Below are 18,322 nucleotides of genomic sequence, written 5' to 3'. Positions count from 1 at the left end.
TAACAAATATCTTAAAAACAAACATCGCTTTGAAGGAGAACTTGTTTGTTATTATTGTCATTTATTGTTTCGGGTCGTTAAACGTTTCAAATGTTTTTCAACGCACAGAAATTCTATATATTACAACAATAACGATCGCGAAATATAAGTATCGTTCCGAGCAGAACTAAAAGAAATTATTATAATAAGAAATAAGTTTATTCTCGAGCTGATCGGATATCAATGCATGCACCGCCTTTCGCATTCGCGTATATATATATATATATATATATATATATTTAGTACGGTACGATCTTAGATTATTCGGCAAATATTGCCAAATGAAAAAACATGTGGCCATGAGAGTCATGATATAATCGCCACAACAAACAGTTAATTTCCTGATTTATTTTGTAACTTGTGTCCGGCAAAAATATATAATTTTGGTATAATAAGATGTAATTATATACAAATATATATAAACATATATAATGAGTTATATATAATTATACATAAATTTATATATAATTATATAAATACATAATTATATATGCTTATATACGAATAATAAATTTTTCACCGGATATAAATAAAATATTATTCAATTTTAAATAATTTTATCGCGTATTTTTTAATAAAAATTCAGTGTATCGAGTTGGAAATTGAATAACCAATATGAAAAATAACAAGAAAACTTCTTTTACTCAAAATCCCATTTTCGTCGTATCAAATTTTAATCATATTTGTGAAACGTTAGATTATCAATTATTAATGCGGACGTTAAGAAATCATTTACAAAAGTATAAGAGAAATTGATGTCATCTGCATTCGGCTGAAGCGGGTTCTACTATGCATTTGAAAAATAAATAATTTCGATGTGCAAAGAGCTCTTTCGATATATAAACATCGTTTCGATTCGTCCGCGGATGGCGCGTGTCGATAAAGTAGAATGCATCTTTACGTTTTCCGCGGGGCTACATCGAGCCACCCTCGCTCCTTTATTCCTCTATTCCGCTCATGATCGCATGACGTCATCGTATGGCGCGCTTCTCCCACCATTCCCCATCGCCGCCCGCCACCTACGGCAGCCGCGGAAGGCGGCAAGCGGTAGGCAGGTTGGCGACGGCGACCGAGTTGCGTTGTATCTCAGTACGTTTGGTGCTGTCGCGGAGTGAGGTTAGGTGATATCGTGATTTTATGCAACTCGCGCTACCGATATGGTCGCCCTTCGCGAAGCGTCGTGCCGCGTCTCGTGTCGCGTCGGTTGCTTAGATTTTGACGGCATTCGAATTTCAATCGTGAATTCTCGTAGATTCACGGCGTGAAATCGATCGTGCGTCGTAGTGCGTCTTTGTCGTGTCTTTGAAATTCGGGTACGTCGTGTTCACCGCTTCCTAGCGAGACGCTCAACCACGACGATCGATGCGTGCATCTTCATTTAATCAATCGCACAGTGCTTTTGAAATATTAATCGCTTTTCAAAGGTTATTCGCGACGTTTCTCGAAAAATTGGTGATTTATTTTTCGGAGAAATTAACTGTCGTTTTTTGAAAAATTGCTCGTACCAATTGTGCGTCGAATTGATGTAGATTACGTTATTGTAAGGAGCGAAGTGGAGTTTGTCAAACTGGAAATTTCAGTCGAGCGTTTAAACTTCTGGTATTAAAGATTGCAAGTTTTATTCATACATTATTCATGCAAGATGTAATTCAAGAACAAGTCGATATATCAACGTAAAGATTTACATATCTAAAGATTTAACAATTCAAGAGTTGAAAAATATCAAAAACTTACAAGTTAAAAGACAAAACTTACAAGTTTCAAAACTTGGACGTTGAAATAAATGAAAATTCAATAAGTGACCCGCGAGTTTAAAGGTGAATAGATTTAAATTTAATTTCCTACAATCTCACACACAACTCTAAACACATATCAGGATTTAAAGTTCAAATCCATCAAAGTTTAATATCCATCATTCACCAATCAGAGGGAAAGAGAAAGAAAGAGGCCTAAAATTGAGCCAAAAACTCAACAATGTCTAGTGAAAGACTTGACATTGAGAATTTGAAAGTAACAGTTATCTTCCCTAATAAGATTTAAACAATTAACTATCTGATCATCCGAAGATTTGGAATCTGAAGTGTTCCAAGATTGCGAAACGATAATTAGCAAGTTACTCTAAAGATATAGGATCAAAAATTCCGTGTATGGAAATTTTAAGGATTAAAAAAAAGTTAGATATTCAACATCTTGAATTTTATCGAATAAATTTACACGAAATTTACGAAAAATCCATCTGTGAGAACATTTAATCAAAAGTGGAACATTTTGATGATTCATCATCAGTGCGTTCTCGTAGAAGGAACTCGCTGTTGGAAGCGAAAGTGAACGGAGAGGAGAGACTGCAGCACGATCGAGAGTGAAACGTGTTTCTGCGAGAGAGTAGGTGTCCATTTGTGGACAGGACAACAAATCGAGTGGTCCATATTCAGTACTGAGATACGGCTGCTTTTCCTCGCTGACAGTGGCGGACAGGTGGACACTCGCTTATTTGAATCTCCGATGCGTAGATCGAGCTGTTCGTAGATCAAACGATCACGTCGATCTCTTTCTGAAAGACAGATAGGGTGATCAGGATAGGACTGATCGCCGAAGGAGCGATAAAACATGTCGGGGCTGCTGAAAGGAGAGCCGACGGGCGGTTGTGTGATTGGCTCGTGCGCAGATCGAAGATCGTATTAGCCCAACTGGCAGTGACGCATGTCATAAGCCACGTGAGAGCAACGGAGGAACGACACGCTGGACGTCACGCAGGATCAGGATTCGCAAAGAGAGAGTGAGAGTGAGAGTGAAGGAAAGAGAGATAGAGAGAGAGAGAGAGAAAGAGAGATAGAGATAAAGATAGTCGCGATAGAGAGCTACTCCGAGAGAGAAATAGGCCAAGTGACGAGCCTTTTATTGCTTACCGGAAGTCATATGCCCATACACGCGCGTAAAACGGTAAATAATTATAATCAATCTATAAATTATTACCTATTATAATTACATAATATGGTGCATTATTATCTAGAACCTTGTGGCATGGATTTTTAAATACTATTTTTAAATACTTTGAAATTTATATCTTTTAATTTGCATATTATTTTCTTTCTAAATTATTTTTATATGTTAAATCTTCTATACATGAAATAATGAAATTAACCGACTCATATAAAAAAAAATATATTAAAAAATATAATGTTAAATGTTGTAAATGTAAAATTATGCTTAAATTATATAGGCTCATTGATTGATTTTTTCGTTATTTCGTGAAAACTTTACAAAACATTTTATGTGGAAAAATGAATATTTGAAAATCGTAAAATATCGTCAAAATAAAATATAGAATATCTCATATATTATATTATTGATCCTTTGATAGCTTTAGTTAATATTCTTTAATATTTTTCTAGAAGCAGAATGGCAATATAAATTAATTTATGTTAAAAGAAATTATTTTATAAATTTTGAAAAATGATTAAATGATTTTATAAAAAGATATCATAGATATTATAGAAAAATATTCGTAACCCGATCTCTTGATAATATCTTCTACTGCAAAATATGACGATACCTTTTTTCTTCCTAAATTTATACAAGTTTTATTTAAAACTTTTTGATTTATAATCCCAGCGAACTTTAAATACGACGATTAAAAAGAGCTATCCTTTACTTTTAAGTTAAGAATATTAAGGTAGACATTTTTATTTTAGCAGGAAATATAGAATGTAGCAAAAATTTTTCGATAGGTTATAATTATTTTTATAATTTCACAAACTTGGAAGTGAGAAGTACCGCTTTACACGGAATCTTGATATCGATTATCTATATCCAGATTTGATATTAGCGTAACAATTGATATAAATCATAAATTAAGCATAGAATAAAAATTTTAATATGAAAAAATAAAGTCACAGACCGAAGAGCGGCTAACAATTTGCCTGATAGAGAAGAAAAGCTTCGGTGGCATGCGATAGGCCTAGCGATGCATGAAATTGGGTAAAAACGAATCGACGATGGCCAATCCGGCAAAATCATTCGTGAAACACGATCGTGTCCCACGCGAGTTATGCGGGTATCGGGACGCGTATCGTGAAGACGGGGATAAAGGGGTTGAAGAGAGGGAAACGGCACGCTCGAGGCTCGAGGGCGGAAAAGTGTAGAGAGGGATTATATTCGCGTGGCTATAAATACGCCACCAGGTAGATGGAGATTGTACCGGATGGCGTAATTGAATTAGAGCAGAGACGAGCGCGTAAAACCAGTCGACATTCGCGGCTCTTCATTCGCCACCGAGTTGGTAGCAGCGATGGTGCCGAACCGAGAGGACGATGCACGGTGGTAGTGAAAGGATGTGCTGCAAAAATTCAAAAAAGAGTCAAACATTAAAAATATGTGGACGGAATTGCTATTTTTAAAAATAAAATGATATTTTATCATCGTTCAAATCATTTAGCTATAGAATATTAAAAAAAAAATAAATATTTAATCTTTTTGTGAAATATATATCTATTTTATTTAAGAAAAATACATATATATATATATATATATATATATATATATATATACTCATATATACTTACTACATTTTTTTTATAACAAAATAAAGCTCAAAAAGTTTTTCGCAAATATCACATAAAAGAATAAAACTTTTGCTATTGATCTTTTTAATTGAAAAATTTGTAAATACTTTTTTTATAGTTCAAAAATGATAAATATAGTTGAAAAAAAATATGTAAGATGTAAAAAATTATTTAATATTTAAACGTTAAATGCCTTTGTTATTTTTATTAAATATTCTTCTTAATTATTTTTTATTCTATGACTAAAATGCATGCTGAAAGTGATGTATGATCGAAAGAATGAAATTTACATAAGCATGGAGTTTGAAAATACTTTCTTTCCGAGCATACTGTTGAGACTACATTAACTGCTATGAAAATTGAATGCAGCAGATGCAATAATAATACAGAGAAATGCTTGTTTAAATGTTTTTATAGAATTTCTAAATGTTTCTATTCTTTAAATGTATTTATGTTATGTTTTTATCCCGTATATATGTTATTTACGTAAATGATTGTGCAACATCCTTTACATGGAGATAAATTTCTTACGATTAATTAGAAAAATGCTTTTTCCAATTAATAATGAAATATCTTATACCTGCAGACACGCTAGAATCATCTTGAATTTTTTATTTTTGTAGAGCACAGACAGAAGTAAAATAAAAAAAACAAACAGATATAACACAATAACAAACACAAATAAACTATATTTGAAACTTTAATGTTCTTTACATTTTAGATGTTAAAATTTTATTTTTTTGAGGCTTTGTCTGAGGTTTGTTTATTATTTCAGCGATGTGAGATGAATAAAAAGATGTACATAAATAAAAATTTGTGCAAATATTAAAAAATATTTTTCTGCAAATTTTGCAAATATTAAAAAATTTTTTTCTATGAGAAATAAAATTTATCTTTACAAGCTGCAGGTACATGTACAGCAGCATGTATACGGTACTGTCAAGCTCTTTGCAAAAACCAATAACCTCAGCGTGCGTCGGATACTAGTAGTTTATGGCCACTGAATGCGCGTGTGCGAGAGAACAAGAGAAAGAGAAGATCAGAGAGAAGAAGAGGGATAAATAAAAAACGGTTGGGGATGCAACCGAAAATGCGAGTGAAAGACATGATAGAAAAAAAGAAGACGTGCCACCGTTTTTGAAAAACGTGGATGAAAAACATTGCTTAACATTTAAACATGTGTTTTTCAGCTACTTCATTTTGTAATGATTATCAGATGATCGAAATCATATCAGAATACAACAGATTAATCATAACTTGCAGATAAATAAAATTAACTTTTTTGTTTCCTGAATGCATAGAAGTTTTTCTTTTAGTTAAGAATTTTATAACGAAATAAAATTTTGTTTGTTATTAAAGAAAAATATGTACAAGATGTCTTATAATGCGTTTTATATTGCGAATTATCCTTTGGATGCAAGCGATAAAGCGATTAAACTGAGAAAAGTCTTTTACGATTTTGCAACTTTTATAATAATTAATGAGAAGTTAATGTTAAGTTATATGAATGAATATGCATTTGATGATAAAAAAAGCCCGCGACAAGAAGAGAAATCTAACATTATACGTTATTCACAATTGCAATCGTTTGTAGAACATCCTTACAAACGTCTCGTCATGTTCTTAGCAACCGTGACAATATGTTATACTTTTTTCCTGCATATTCGTAAATTTTTATTAATTATTTTTTCATTAATTAATGGAAAAGGTAAATTGATATATAGAACTTTTTTACTCAATTTAACTTGCTTTATCATCCATGAAAAATGAATTATGAAACATCTATGTTTTATTATACAGAGTGTTCCATTTGAAACAATTATATAAAAGTTTTTTCATCACTGTTTTAAATACAATTATATAATATTAGTACAACTTATACATTTCAGTTATACAGTTAATATAATTACAAGATTACAAATGACTTTTACAAATTTATTTTGCACGAATATGTTGAACATATTTGAAGTATTTAGCTAACATTCATTTTTAAATTAAAAAATTAATAATATTCTTGTACACAAATAAATTTTGCAAGACAAATTAATTCATAATATAAAAATTAAAAAATTTGTAAAGTTCCATTAAACAACTAATTGAATAAAATTAATTTACTTAAGAATTATGGATGGTTTCTATGAACAGTTAAAGAGAGAATAAATAATAAACATTTTTTTAAATATAATCAGAGATTTTTACTTTAATCGAATAGTTCAAGTAATTGAGACACATTTTTTCGCATTATATTTTTGCTTTATGGTTTATTTCCGCGATGTGATGCACGTAATGCATTTTTCGATTACTCAGCATCCAGCATCCGAAATTTCCCAGCCCTTTTACATTGCTCTCTTTCTTCCCTTCCCACCATCATGCTCTTTCCATACGCATGGGCACGCAGTTGGTCACATTCGTTCGTCCACATATATCGACTGAAACGCGTCGCGCGCGAGCGACGTCTGTTTCCGCATTTTAATACTTCGCGCGGATCAATTTGGTTAAAATGGCGCCACCCACTGCTCGCTGCACGACGCTTTTTACCATTTTTATTCGCACTGTTAAAAGCCTATTTACATGTTATATTGCCAAATATTTTGTCAACGGCTTTTAGGATGGATTACATTAGTAAACAACTTAATTATTTTGTAAAATATGTCAAGAATTTATTGGACGAGTTTCGAATTCTATATAAAATTTTAATATTTTTAGATGCTTTGAAAGTAAAATTAAAATTTTTGAATTTTTATTTTTTGATATCTTAAATTACAAAGCAGATTAGGAACTTTATTTTAATTCTTGAAATTTGTATTTCTTGATATTTGTATTTATGTACTAATCTGACACTTATAAAACGCAACTGCTATTAAATAGACGAAGATGTTTAATAACTTTTTAAACTTATTTATTATTTTATTTGATGAGTTATTCAATTTTAAACTAAGACATTATTATGGAGACATCATAAGCAGTATTATTGTATATAATATGTATATAATATGTATTGTAATATCATATTATTAATATCTCCGTTTTGGTTACTTTTATGTGATTATGATAATTGATGTCATGCATATAACTATAATTATTAAATGGTTATGGATGCATCGAGACATCAATTATTATAATTGTACTAATATTATATGATAATATTTCATATCGACATTTCGAGCTTAGGTAATTAGACAACTTTTACAATACATATATATTTAAATTTTGAAATTATAAAGTATCTCTATTGCTATGTCTGTATTTAGATATTAAAATTATAAAATAATTCTTAATGCTTGATATACATCAATTTATTTACATGTTGTAATCATATATTATTTCATGTTTTAAAGTTTTTTTAAAGTGAATATCAAATTTTTTCTTTTGAATTTTTTCTTTTGATTTGTAAAATATTTTTAATGATATACGATGTCTTTTAAAATTTGCGTCAATGGTAACAAGAAAAGCTGTAATTCAATATTGTTATCGAAAATGTAAGAAGAATCCAAGACTTCAAGGACTCTACATTTCTATACAATTGTTTTTGTATATTTTTGGCTAAAAAATTAAAAAAGTAAAAAATGATAAAAACTTGAGAAGAGAATAAAGAAATTCTAAGAAAACAATGAGCCTTAAGAAAGATGATCATGAAACTTAATATTTTAGAACATAAAGATGATAGAACAAGTTTAATTAATTGTAATCGATGGATTGTTATAGATAATTGTAATTGTAAAGTTATATAGATTTTCATTCAAGAGAAACATAGATAATCTTTGGATATAGGTAATCTTTGTTTTGTAAAAATAATTAACAAATTGTTTCAACTCGTACTACAAATTTATGATCCCAGAAGATGCCAGAATGTGAAATATTATGTAGAAACGGGCAACATCTAAATATAGTTATATGATCCATAAAGACATCTCATGCATTTTCACCTTAAGCGACACGAAGGTACAACTGGTGCAGGACTAATTCCCAGAGACAAACATTTTAATTATATAACCTTGCCACGTATCTACGTGTTATATTATCACATTAAATGCGAGCGTTACTTATCATATCCTATTATTCCATTATTTTTGCATAGAATTGTATTCAAGAAGCTATAAAGACTGTTTAGGAAAACTTATTTACGAAATTATTTTGTATACATAGAATATTTAAAAATAAATGTTAATTTCTCTTCTAAGTTTTTAAAACTAATTAAAGAATTAATAATATGGATTGTTTTTTTATATTAGGAAAATAAAATGATATTCTTTTGTTAAACATGCTTTCGATCTTTTCAAAATTTAGTGAGAACTATGAATTCTTGATTTCATTTGTTTTGCAGATTTCTGAAAGTTCTCTTGTTTTATGAACTAATGATTTCTCTAACCAAACATTTTACTCTGGAAATTCATTAAAACTTTTAGAATTAATTAAAAACAAAGCATATGGAGTACGAATTAGTTGAAGTTATTACATATACATGTGTGCACACACGCACGCACGCACGCACGCACGCACGCACGCACGCACGCACGCACGCACGCACGCACGCACGCACGCACGCACGCACGCACGCACGCACGCACGCACGCACGCACGCACGCACGCACGCACGCACGCACGCACGCACGCACGCACGCACGCACGCACGCACGCACGCACGCACGCACGCACGCACGCACGCACGCACGCACGCACGCACGCACGCACGCACGCACGCACGCACGCACGCACGCACGCACGCACGCACGCACGCACGCACGCACGCACGCACGCACGCACGCACGCACACACGCATGCACATGCACGTCGTAAGCGCATGCAATTTTCTTCTAATTATTCGCTTTCCGTTGCCCCTATATACCATTTTACGCGGGCAGTAGTAACGCTATTGTTGCGACGCGATACTGGATTGATGGAAATAATGGTGTGGGAGGAAAACAAAGAGAGCTCGGCCACGTCACTGTCGACCGCTATCAATTATTTTCAAATTACGAATTTCGCCGGCATATAGTACAATTGATTTATTCACGTTGAGTAGCACCATCTATTTGGCACTATCCATTTTATATATTGTCATTTTTTTCGAGCTTTATATTGAAAATTGAACAAAGCATAAGAGACAAACAAATTAAGACTTTCTAACTCACTCTCTTGTCCATGAGAAAATGTGCCATAAATAATATATTTGTTCACAGTTATTTCTAATTTTATTTTAATTTTCATCATATAACTTATTAGAGAAAATTCTTACATGTTTATTTAGCATGGAATTTTCTTAAATATTTTTGAATCCTCGATCTATCTAATCATGCATAAATAAATGAGTCAAAGAGCATAAACCGGATCTTAATGCTAAATATTTATAATAATTAAAAATAAAATATCAAAATGTACAGTCGACAAAATGTCGTTTCGACTTTACAATTGATCATCTTCAGTATAATAATATTATAAGTTAAAATAAAAATTGCAATAAGAAATATAGTTTTTTTAGCGGGTAGCATCAAAATATAAAGAGAATGAAAATATATAAATATTGAATCTCTTGTACGGAACATTCATACAATTAAAATTGAATAGAATTTCTCTCTGTGAAGTTTTCTTTCGTTTATCTAATCAAACGCGATCGTTGAAGTCAATATAATGTCAATTTGTAATTGTCAAAAAACTCCAAATTCTATATATGCGATTCATAATGCATATCTCAAAGCTTGATGATAATATAATCATTAAGTTTTTAAAGCATATATAAATATTGAAAAAAAGGAAAAAAATTATATATACGCGATTATTGACGTGTTACAGCGTACAGCTTGCGAAGAAATCGAAATGGTGGAGTTGTGTGGTAGCGGCCAAGCTTCCTCGGCCATGGGAGTAATGGGTATCGGCTCGATGGTGACCGCGGCGACATCGTCATCCTCTTCGTCGACTACCACGACTACAGGCGCTTCATCTTCAGCGTCGGGACGTGCCGGGATCCTCGAGACTCAAGTGCGCGGTCAGTGGTATCGCATATTCGTCTCTCTGGAAGATGATTATCTCAGCATTTCGCTCGATGAGAGTTGTGAGACCGGTAACAATGCCCTAAACAACGGCAACATCAACAACAACAATGTGGATAGTTTGAACGATCCGGATGTGCCCGATTCGGTAGCCAATCAGAAGCGCATTGTCCGTGTAGTCAAAAGTGACAACAATGGTTTAGGAATTTCGATTAAGGGTGGCAAGGAGAACAAAATGCCGATTCTCATCTCGAAGATTTTTAAGGGCATGGCTGCGGACGCTACTGAGCAACTTTACGTTGGCGATGCCATTTTGGCAGTAAATGGCGAAGACTTACGCGAAGCCACGCACGACGAGGCAGTGAAGGCGCTGAAGAGAGCCGGCAAGATCGTCGAACTAGAAGGTAAGTTGCTATTTACTTTCAATATTTTTTTAATGAAATTAGAGTATACAATTTGCCATCCATACAAGTTGTTGGAAAGCATCCTGATCACTCCGATACAGGATCGTAGGATATGACATCATCGTCAATATTATGGACAACGTGCAATTTGCGTCATATGGCAACTATATTACACGGGAAACATGCAATATACCAATTTCACTTGTGACGCATTGTTCCTCGGTACGTAACTTTGCACAGGAGTTTCATGGATCTGTTCCTCGGAAGATAGATGTACTAAGCGACACAAAACATTCTTGACATATGCAGCATTAAATTCCGCGTCTTTATTCGCACTCTATTTGTGCCGTTTGTCATCCCTCCCAGGTTGACTGGAAAGGGTTAGAAAAAAAACAAGAAAGAATGCATTTGTAAGTGCTATCTAGGGCTTTTAGTTGGATTGGGGCGTCGGGTGTGTGTGCAGCCGGTTAGAAGAAAAAAGTCGACTATTTTTTTATGCACGGTACATCCACTACCCTGTGTTCTTTGCACCGGAAATCAAGAAGTTTGAAGATGCATTGAGAAAATTGTCATTTTGAAAGTAAATATTTTGAAAATCTGATATGTTACGGATGAGATTGGAAGTACATATTTTTTTTCAAGGTTTTTGGATGTGAGAGCACATTCTCGATTTTAATGGATTGTTATGTTGGAATAAAAATACCAGTTATATATCGCAAAAATCACAAAACAAAATCTGTAATCTGAAAGTTTTGGTTTCTTTTTTATCTATAAATTTTTAGAATACAGATGTATAAAATTTCTTAGAAAATTTCTGATTTTTCAAATTCTTTTTTCTATTATTTTTATACTGTTGAAAAACATATGTTCCCATGTCTCTTACTAATCCACGATTTCTTCCGTTCTCGTATTTTACATCAATCACGTGAAAACAGATAAGATTCACGCGCGCGCGCGCGCGTAGGGCGGTTGTGTGTGTGTGTGTGTGTGTGTGTGTGTGTGTGTGTGTGTGTGTGTGTGTGTGTGAGAGAATTGATATATATATATATATACGCATTGTTTGATATCTTGTGCGCGCTTCCTTTCCGCACCCTTTCATCGCATACGTCATTACTTTACCTCCTTTGTCTGCAATTGTCTCTTGTTTCTAAACGTGTCTGGGATAGGGACATGCATTTTTCTGCACTTCACATTTAACATTCCTTTCCTGATACGACGCAGGCGCAACGCCTCGAGCCCTTCGACATAGGACGCTATCATATCTTGCCATGTGATTGTACGCGTATCGCTGCATCGTTATTTTCTTGCATCTCAAAAGCTAGAAAATGTCTCGACGGTTGTTACTGAGCTATTGCAATCTGAAGCTCTCCTTTCTTCCATTTGCTCCGCGTATTCGACTCATAGAAGGATGAAAAGAAATTCTACCTTGACGAATAAGAATTGCCGGTGGCGCGCACGTCTCGATCGGAAGAACCACTTACAGAGCGCAGCAAATAATGAAGCGCTTTCAATCCGACTGAATCTTGAGTTGCTTCTATGAAGAGGCACTTCTCGCTACAATTTTATGCGGAATGTCTAATGAGAAATATTTCGCTTATTCCATCAAACTATTTCTATTGATAAAGCTCATTAAAGGTTTTGCTAAAAGTTTAATATCATAAATTAATAAGCAAAATGTCTAATTCTATACATTTATAATAGCTTCTGGCTTTCTAAAAATTATGGAAAATTAGGGAAAATTTTGATACATGTAGTTTATATATTTATAAAATGAATGAGGCAAATAATTTTCAGGAATTGTACAGATTTTGTACAGAGTCCAAAAATTTTTTAAAAATTGAATTTTGGAATTGTGAATTAAAAATGAGAAAGAAGAATTTGATATGAGTATATATATTATTATGAATAACTTCGTTAATCATGTTAAACATGGATTTTTATCCATAAATCCATCCATATTAATCCATAAAAATCCATCCATATTATCCATATTAATCCATAAAAACTTTTACTATTTTATTATTTATTTTTAAATTTTATTAAAATAAAATAAATTTTGAGAATTGATAAAAGGATGTACAAATGATGTTTATATGTAATATAATAATGATTGATATAATGGAAATAATTTTATTTGATTAAATACGTATTCGCATCTATGGAATTATAGTAAATAAATAGGAAGTTAAGTCATGTGACCATGAGAAATTTGCAAGTAGGCGTGAAAGTTATGATGACGCTTTTGCGATACGATTCTTACGAGGTATTATGTGCAACTTTGCGTGACTTTTTCGCAATGGTTATCTATTCGTTGCTGGATAATCTTCGCGTCGAATCTAGAAAATTTTGTCTGTGAAATGTTGCATGTCCTTGATTAGGGCTTACTGTGAACGAATCGGTTAAGCGTGAGCTATTTGCGTAATAATCGCACACGATGGACGCGCATATGAGAAAATAACGCATGGCGTGTTATATGAGATAAAATAATGCATCCATATTTTATATCTGAACTATTATGATAGATATCTTTTTTCAACGCGTGTGCATGTTTTAATGTTTAACAACAAATTATTGGAAGCGCACGTGAAAATTATTATCGAGGTAATGTTTTCGTTATTTATTACATTTTAAGTAAATGTTTCATTATATATAAAAAAATGTAGAAAAATTTAATATAACTATAATTTTCTGAAAAATTTTGGAAGTCAATGTTAAGCTAATCCAATCTCAATTCATGTTATAAAAGGTTTACAAGATACAAAAGATAAGCTAAATCTGTAACATCTAATGAAATTTACAATATAAAAATCATCGATATATTTTATATATTTTGCGTCAACGATTTTACTAGCGAAGGCGATGTCGTCTAATATAAAAATGCAGCAAGCATTTATTCTATTCGTTTTATAGTTTCCTCGAAACCTATTCACCTTATGGCTTTCTTTTATAAACTATACATGCGACATTTCATGTTATAGCGCATGAAGAAGAGACATCAGCTACTGAAATAAGGCGTCTCGTCTTCCACTGCTCTATATGGAATTCTAAAACTGCATCTTCTATCTAGAGTATAAACTCTTTAATACAAGATGATGTATATACAAAAAGAAAACGATGGATTTATTTATCAATTGAATTTGACATTTTACGAATGAACATCAATTATTTTGTTTTGTCTTTTTGATTAATTTTTTTTATTAAAAAGCTTTTATTATAATTGATATAATTTGATAATTTTTGTAATTGATAATATCGATATTACTAATTATGAAAAGTATTAATATTTAAGAAAGTCATGCCGAGAAAACAATATCCAAAATTTCAGCCAAAATTCGCTATATCAACGGAACATGACATAAAACATAAAGAACATTTAAACATAAAGGAAGAGATATCTTGACTCTCGTCTTTTAGATAAAATTTTATTTATTTTTTAACCTGTTGGTGAGTAAAATAGGATACATTGGACAATTATAAAATAATTCTTTGAATATTACTAAAACTGAATCATTGATTTATCTTCTTTTGTATTTTCTTCGTAAGATTACATAGCAACTCGTAGGCGAACAATTTTATATGTCAATGATGTATGTAGGTTTGAGAATTTCCAATTAATATTGGACAAATATAAACATCAATATTTTAGCAATATCTCTATTATTGTAAATATTTGTTGTCAAAAATATATAACATTAATTTCGTAATTTGTAAAAACTGGCCGAAAATTCTAATAGTTATATAATATTGATTATTTAAATTCAACTAATTAGTCGTTGCTAGGAACCAATTACCAATGGGTGTAAATTAGAGAGTGCTCATTTTATAGGCAGTGCTAATAATTAGCTCACCTTCTCGTCATTAATTGCACGACAAACAAACGGCAATTTCGCGCAACAATGAGCTGAAGTCGATTGTAGTTGTCGAAAAAGTGATTATGGAAATGATTATGTAATGCGTAATGACAGTATATTCACAATTGTTTAAAACTTTAATAAGAGCGCTCATTTAAAGTTTAAAGCTTATGTATATATATGTGGTTTATGTGTAATGATCATAATGATGACTGTTTCCTCATTATAATAATTTGATCCAAAATGGCATCCTATTTATTATCGAATATTTTAGCAAAATCTTGTGAGATTTTCTTGAATTCTAAATTTTTATTTTAGATTGAACTTACACAGTTAACAAATTTATCTAAATTACAATTTTATATATATATATACGTACAATTATATATGTACGTGTATGTAAACTAAAACATTATTAGTCGCATACCAAAGCTCAATATATTCTATCTAAAAATTAAATTATTATAAAATTTGATAAAGTAATCTAAATCAAAATGTGCAATTATTTTTTTGTTTCATTAAAAGTATTTGTATAATATTGAATTTTGATCATGCGTCTTACTCGTTTTTATGACTTGTGGTCGATGTTTTTATGGAATAAAATTTATATGAAAAATTTATAATACAATATTTATAATATTTTTTTTATGATAAAATTTATCTGTTTGTACCGCACTTAATGTAAAAATAGAGATTAATCCAAGTTAAAAAGTTGATGCTAATACGTAAATAATTAAATATTTTATTTGCACAGCTGAATCTCTAAAATGTTTCGAACATTTATTTAATTTAAAATTTATTTATTTATTTAGCTGTATAATTACTCTTTTTTGTCAGCGACAGATTATAAGTGTAAAAACAAATAAAATTCATGATTACAATTTAATATTGAACAAATATTTTTAACAAAACAAAAAAGTTGTAAATTTTAAATTTTAGATTGTTTCAATTTTATAACATAATAATTCTACAAAAATTATCGGACGAGCTTTGAAATTAAAGGCAAAATAAGATCTCTGCACGCTTTTGCATCTTATTTTATGATTTTAAGAAAGACCGACTCGAATTGAATGAAAACGATGTTCTAATCGGCTTGTTTAGCATTTTAGATCAGTAAAATATTGTTGAAAAAAAGATTCGTTTGAAATTGATAAAACACACGGGTAAAAATTATAATAGCTGAGCATCCTGTAGAGAAAAAAATTGTTGATTATTTAGCGATGAATCAGCATCGAAATTAGGATTTTAAGGCTTGAGCATTTCAAGGATGTCTGTCGTGTTTACGCGAGCCACTATGTCTTATCGCTACCGCATTGACCTACCGCATTGAAGGAGAGCCCGAAGCAGCCGCGACGCGACGACTTACGTCGAAGTTGGGTCAAAGGCGTCCTTTGGCGGAGCATCCTTTCCCGGCATCTTGCGACGAGAAAATTACAGGCGAGATACACTCACGCGACGGAAACCGTAGCGAGAGGAAGGAAAGAAGGAAGGAAGGAAGGAAGGAAGAGAGACGAAAGCGGACTGACGGAGCGAGTGAGGCGCGCGCGCGCGCGATGCGATGCCGTCGTTCCTCATGCGGATACGCCGTAAATCATGACGAAGTACCGTAAAGGACGAAATGAAAGGCATGCGAGACACTGTGGAGCGATATATAAAGACTCGCGAGGACGAGAGCGCGCGGCTCATGCCTTATATCCGAGTCAGTATAGCGTGTCAGTATAGTAAGCGTTGTACTCGAGCCGCTCTGAAGATAAGTGCAAGAAGAGTCTAAAAAGTTCTACCTGCACGTTTTCATACTTGTGATTTTTATGAACCCACCGCTTCGTAATATAATCTAATTTTTCGCGCCGTTGTGCATTTAACTTAAGATGCATACACATCTTTACGTATAATGAAATATTATACGCTCAAGTTGCTTGAGCTTACATTCAAATTACATTCAGAAATATTAGTGTGACAAAATGGACAATATAAATCACTGTAAATTGAGGGAATCATTAAAAAAACAATTACTCGCGGGAAATTAGATTGTGTTAAACGTGGGCAGGATTAGATATAAAAGTCATTGAACGTCGTTTCGTAGTTACGCGAACATGACGACAGTGATCGGTCTACAGGCGAAGCGTGAATCGTTCTTATCGTGCGAAATTACTGTTAGACGGCTACAATTGTAATATATAACCGGCCGATGTTCAGCCGGAAGATATCGCGTTTTTGTAATTGCCACTGCAGAGTCGCACGTTCGCTATTACATGCAAAGTAGCTTAGCTAGCGATGGCGGCGAGCCTCGCGTTGAATTTATGTATTTGATGTATAACGGAACAATTGAAAATGCTTTTGCGATAATAGTGCAACAATTAGTAATGCAAACGAGAAGTAGCTTTTTTCTAGAAAAAGAAAAATGCCTCTGTGACATAAATATTCTGTATGGTTTATGCGTTGGCAGTTTTGTGCGATAAATAATGTAGAAGAGATTTTATTGAATGATTAAAGATTTCTGTTTTTTCCGTAAACTCGAAAATCTCTGCAAGCGTAGGATTTTCGTGGAATAGTTGTAAAATTTATTATAGTTATTAATAGTTGAGTGTAGTTCAACAACACTCTACTATTATGTTATTTAATTCGTAAATTTAGACTTGCAAGGTAGAAAATATTTTGAATGAATAACGATACATTCAGGAAAAGATGGTTCATTATTTTATGATTCATCTTTTTAAATAAAGGTTTAAAAGCCAAAATGATCAATTTTAACTTATTATTCACAATTATTCGTTTAGTTGTATGTGTAATTACATTGCTATCCCACACATACTGCTATGAATAAAATCGTGTACAAGTTATTTGGAGTATAAGAAGTGTCGCTATACATTTTATTATGACTGATTATAAAATCACCGTTATTATTATTGATGATATTGTGGAATTTTACATCGTATCATTTTAAGTGCAAAGAGTTGTAATGATAACAAATTTTATGTATGTAATCATTTTATTTCGCGCGGTGACTATTGGCTCGAGGGCCATCACTGACGTAGCGCCAGACAGAGCACGAGTTCATGTCACGATACATGATATATCGTTGGAGATCCTCTATCTCTGCAATATAATGCAGTGGACTGCGTCACTTGCAGTCCTTTGCAATCCCTTGCAGTCTCCTTTGACGGCACTCTCGAAAGAAGGATTGTCCTAAAACTTTCAAATTTATTGTATAAGAATAATACGATAATAATCATGAAAATACTTAGCATATAGGATATCGATCTATCTTTCCTTCCGATTTTCTATAAAAAAATTATAGTCAGCTTCGATTTAATCTCTCCATAGTTTTATTTTAATTTTACAATTAAATGTTGTGCACGATTTATACGCATATTATATTCAAAATGTATATCAGAAAAAGTTTTTACATTTATTTATCATAAGAAATGCTCTGACAAATATGTGTAAATATATTTACAAGGAAAATATAGTTTAGTTGG

At 32.3% G+C, this 18,322-nt stretch overlaps 1 protein-coding gene across 1 annotated transcript in view; it reads left to right on the top strand.

The window, feature by feature from the left end:
- Positions 1-1,077: 1,077 nt before the first annotated feature.
- The window catches only part of Syn1 (Syntrophin-like 1), a 199,912-nt gene continuing 182,667 nt past the window's right edge, over positions 1,078-18,322 (top strand). The window contains exons 1-2 of the mRNA XM_011631791.3: positions 1,078-2,979; positions 10,392-10,992. Of these exons, the coding sequence (XP_011630093.1) occupies positions 2,956-2,979; positions 10,392-10,992 (625 nt within the window). The 5' untranslated portion in view covers positions 1,078-2,955. The remainder of the gene's footprint in view (positions 2,980-10,391; positions 10,993-18,322) is intronic.

Source organism: Pogonomyrmex barbatus, unplaced genomic scaffold, assembly GCF_055798465.1.
Source record: "Pogonomyrmex barbatus isolate J1 unplaced genomic scaffold, ASM5579846v1 scaffold2, whole genome shotgun sequence".
Taxonomy (NCBI): Eukaryota; Metazoa; Arthropoda; class Insecta; order Hymenoptera; family Formicidae; genus Pogonomyrmex; species Pogonomyrmex barbatus.
This window is presented reverse-complemented; position numbering and strand designations above follow the sequence as displayed.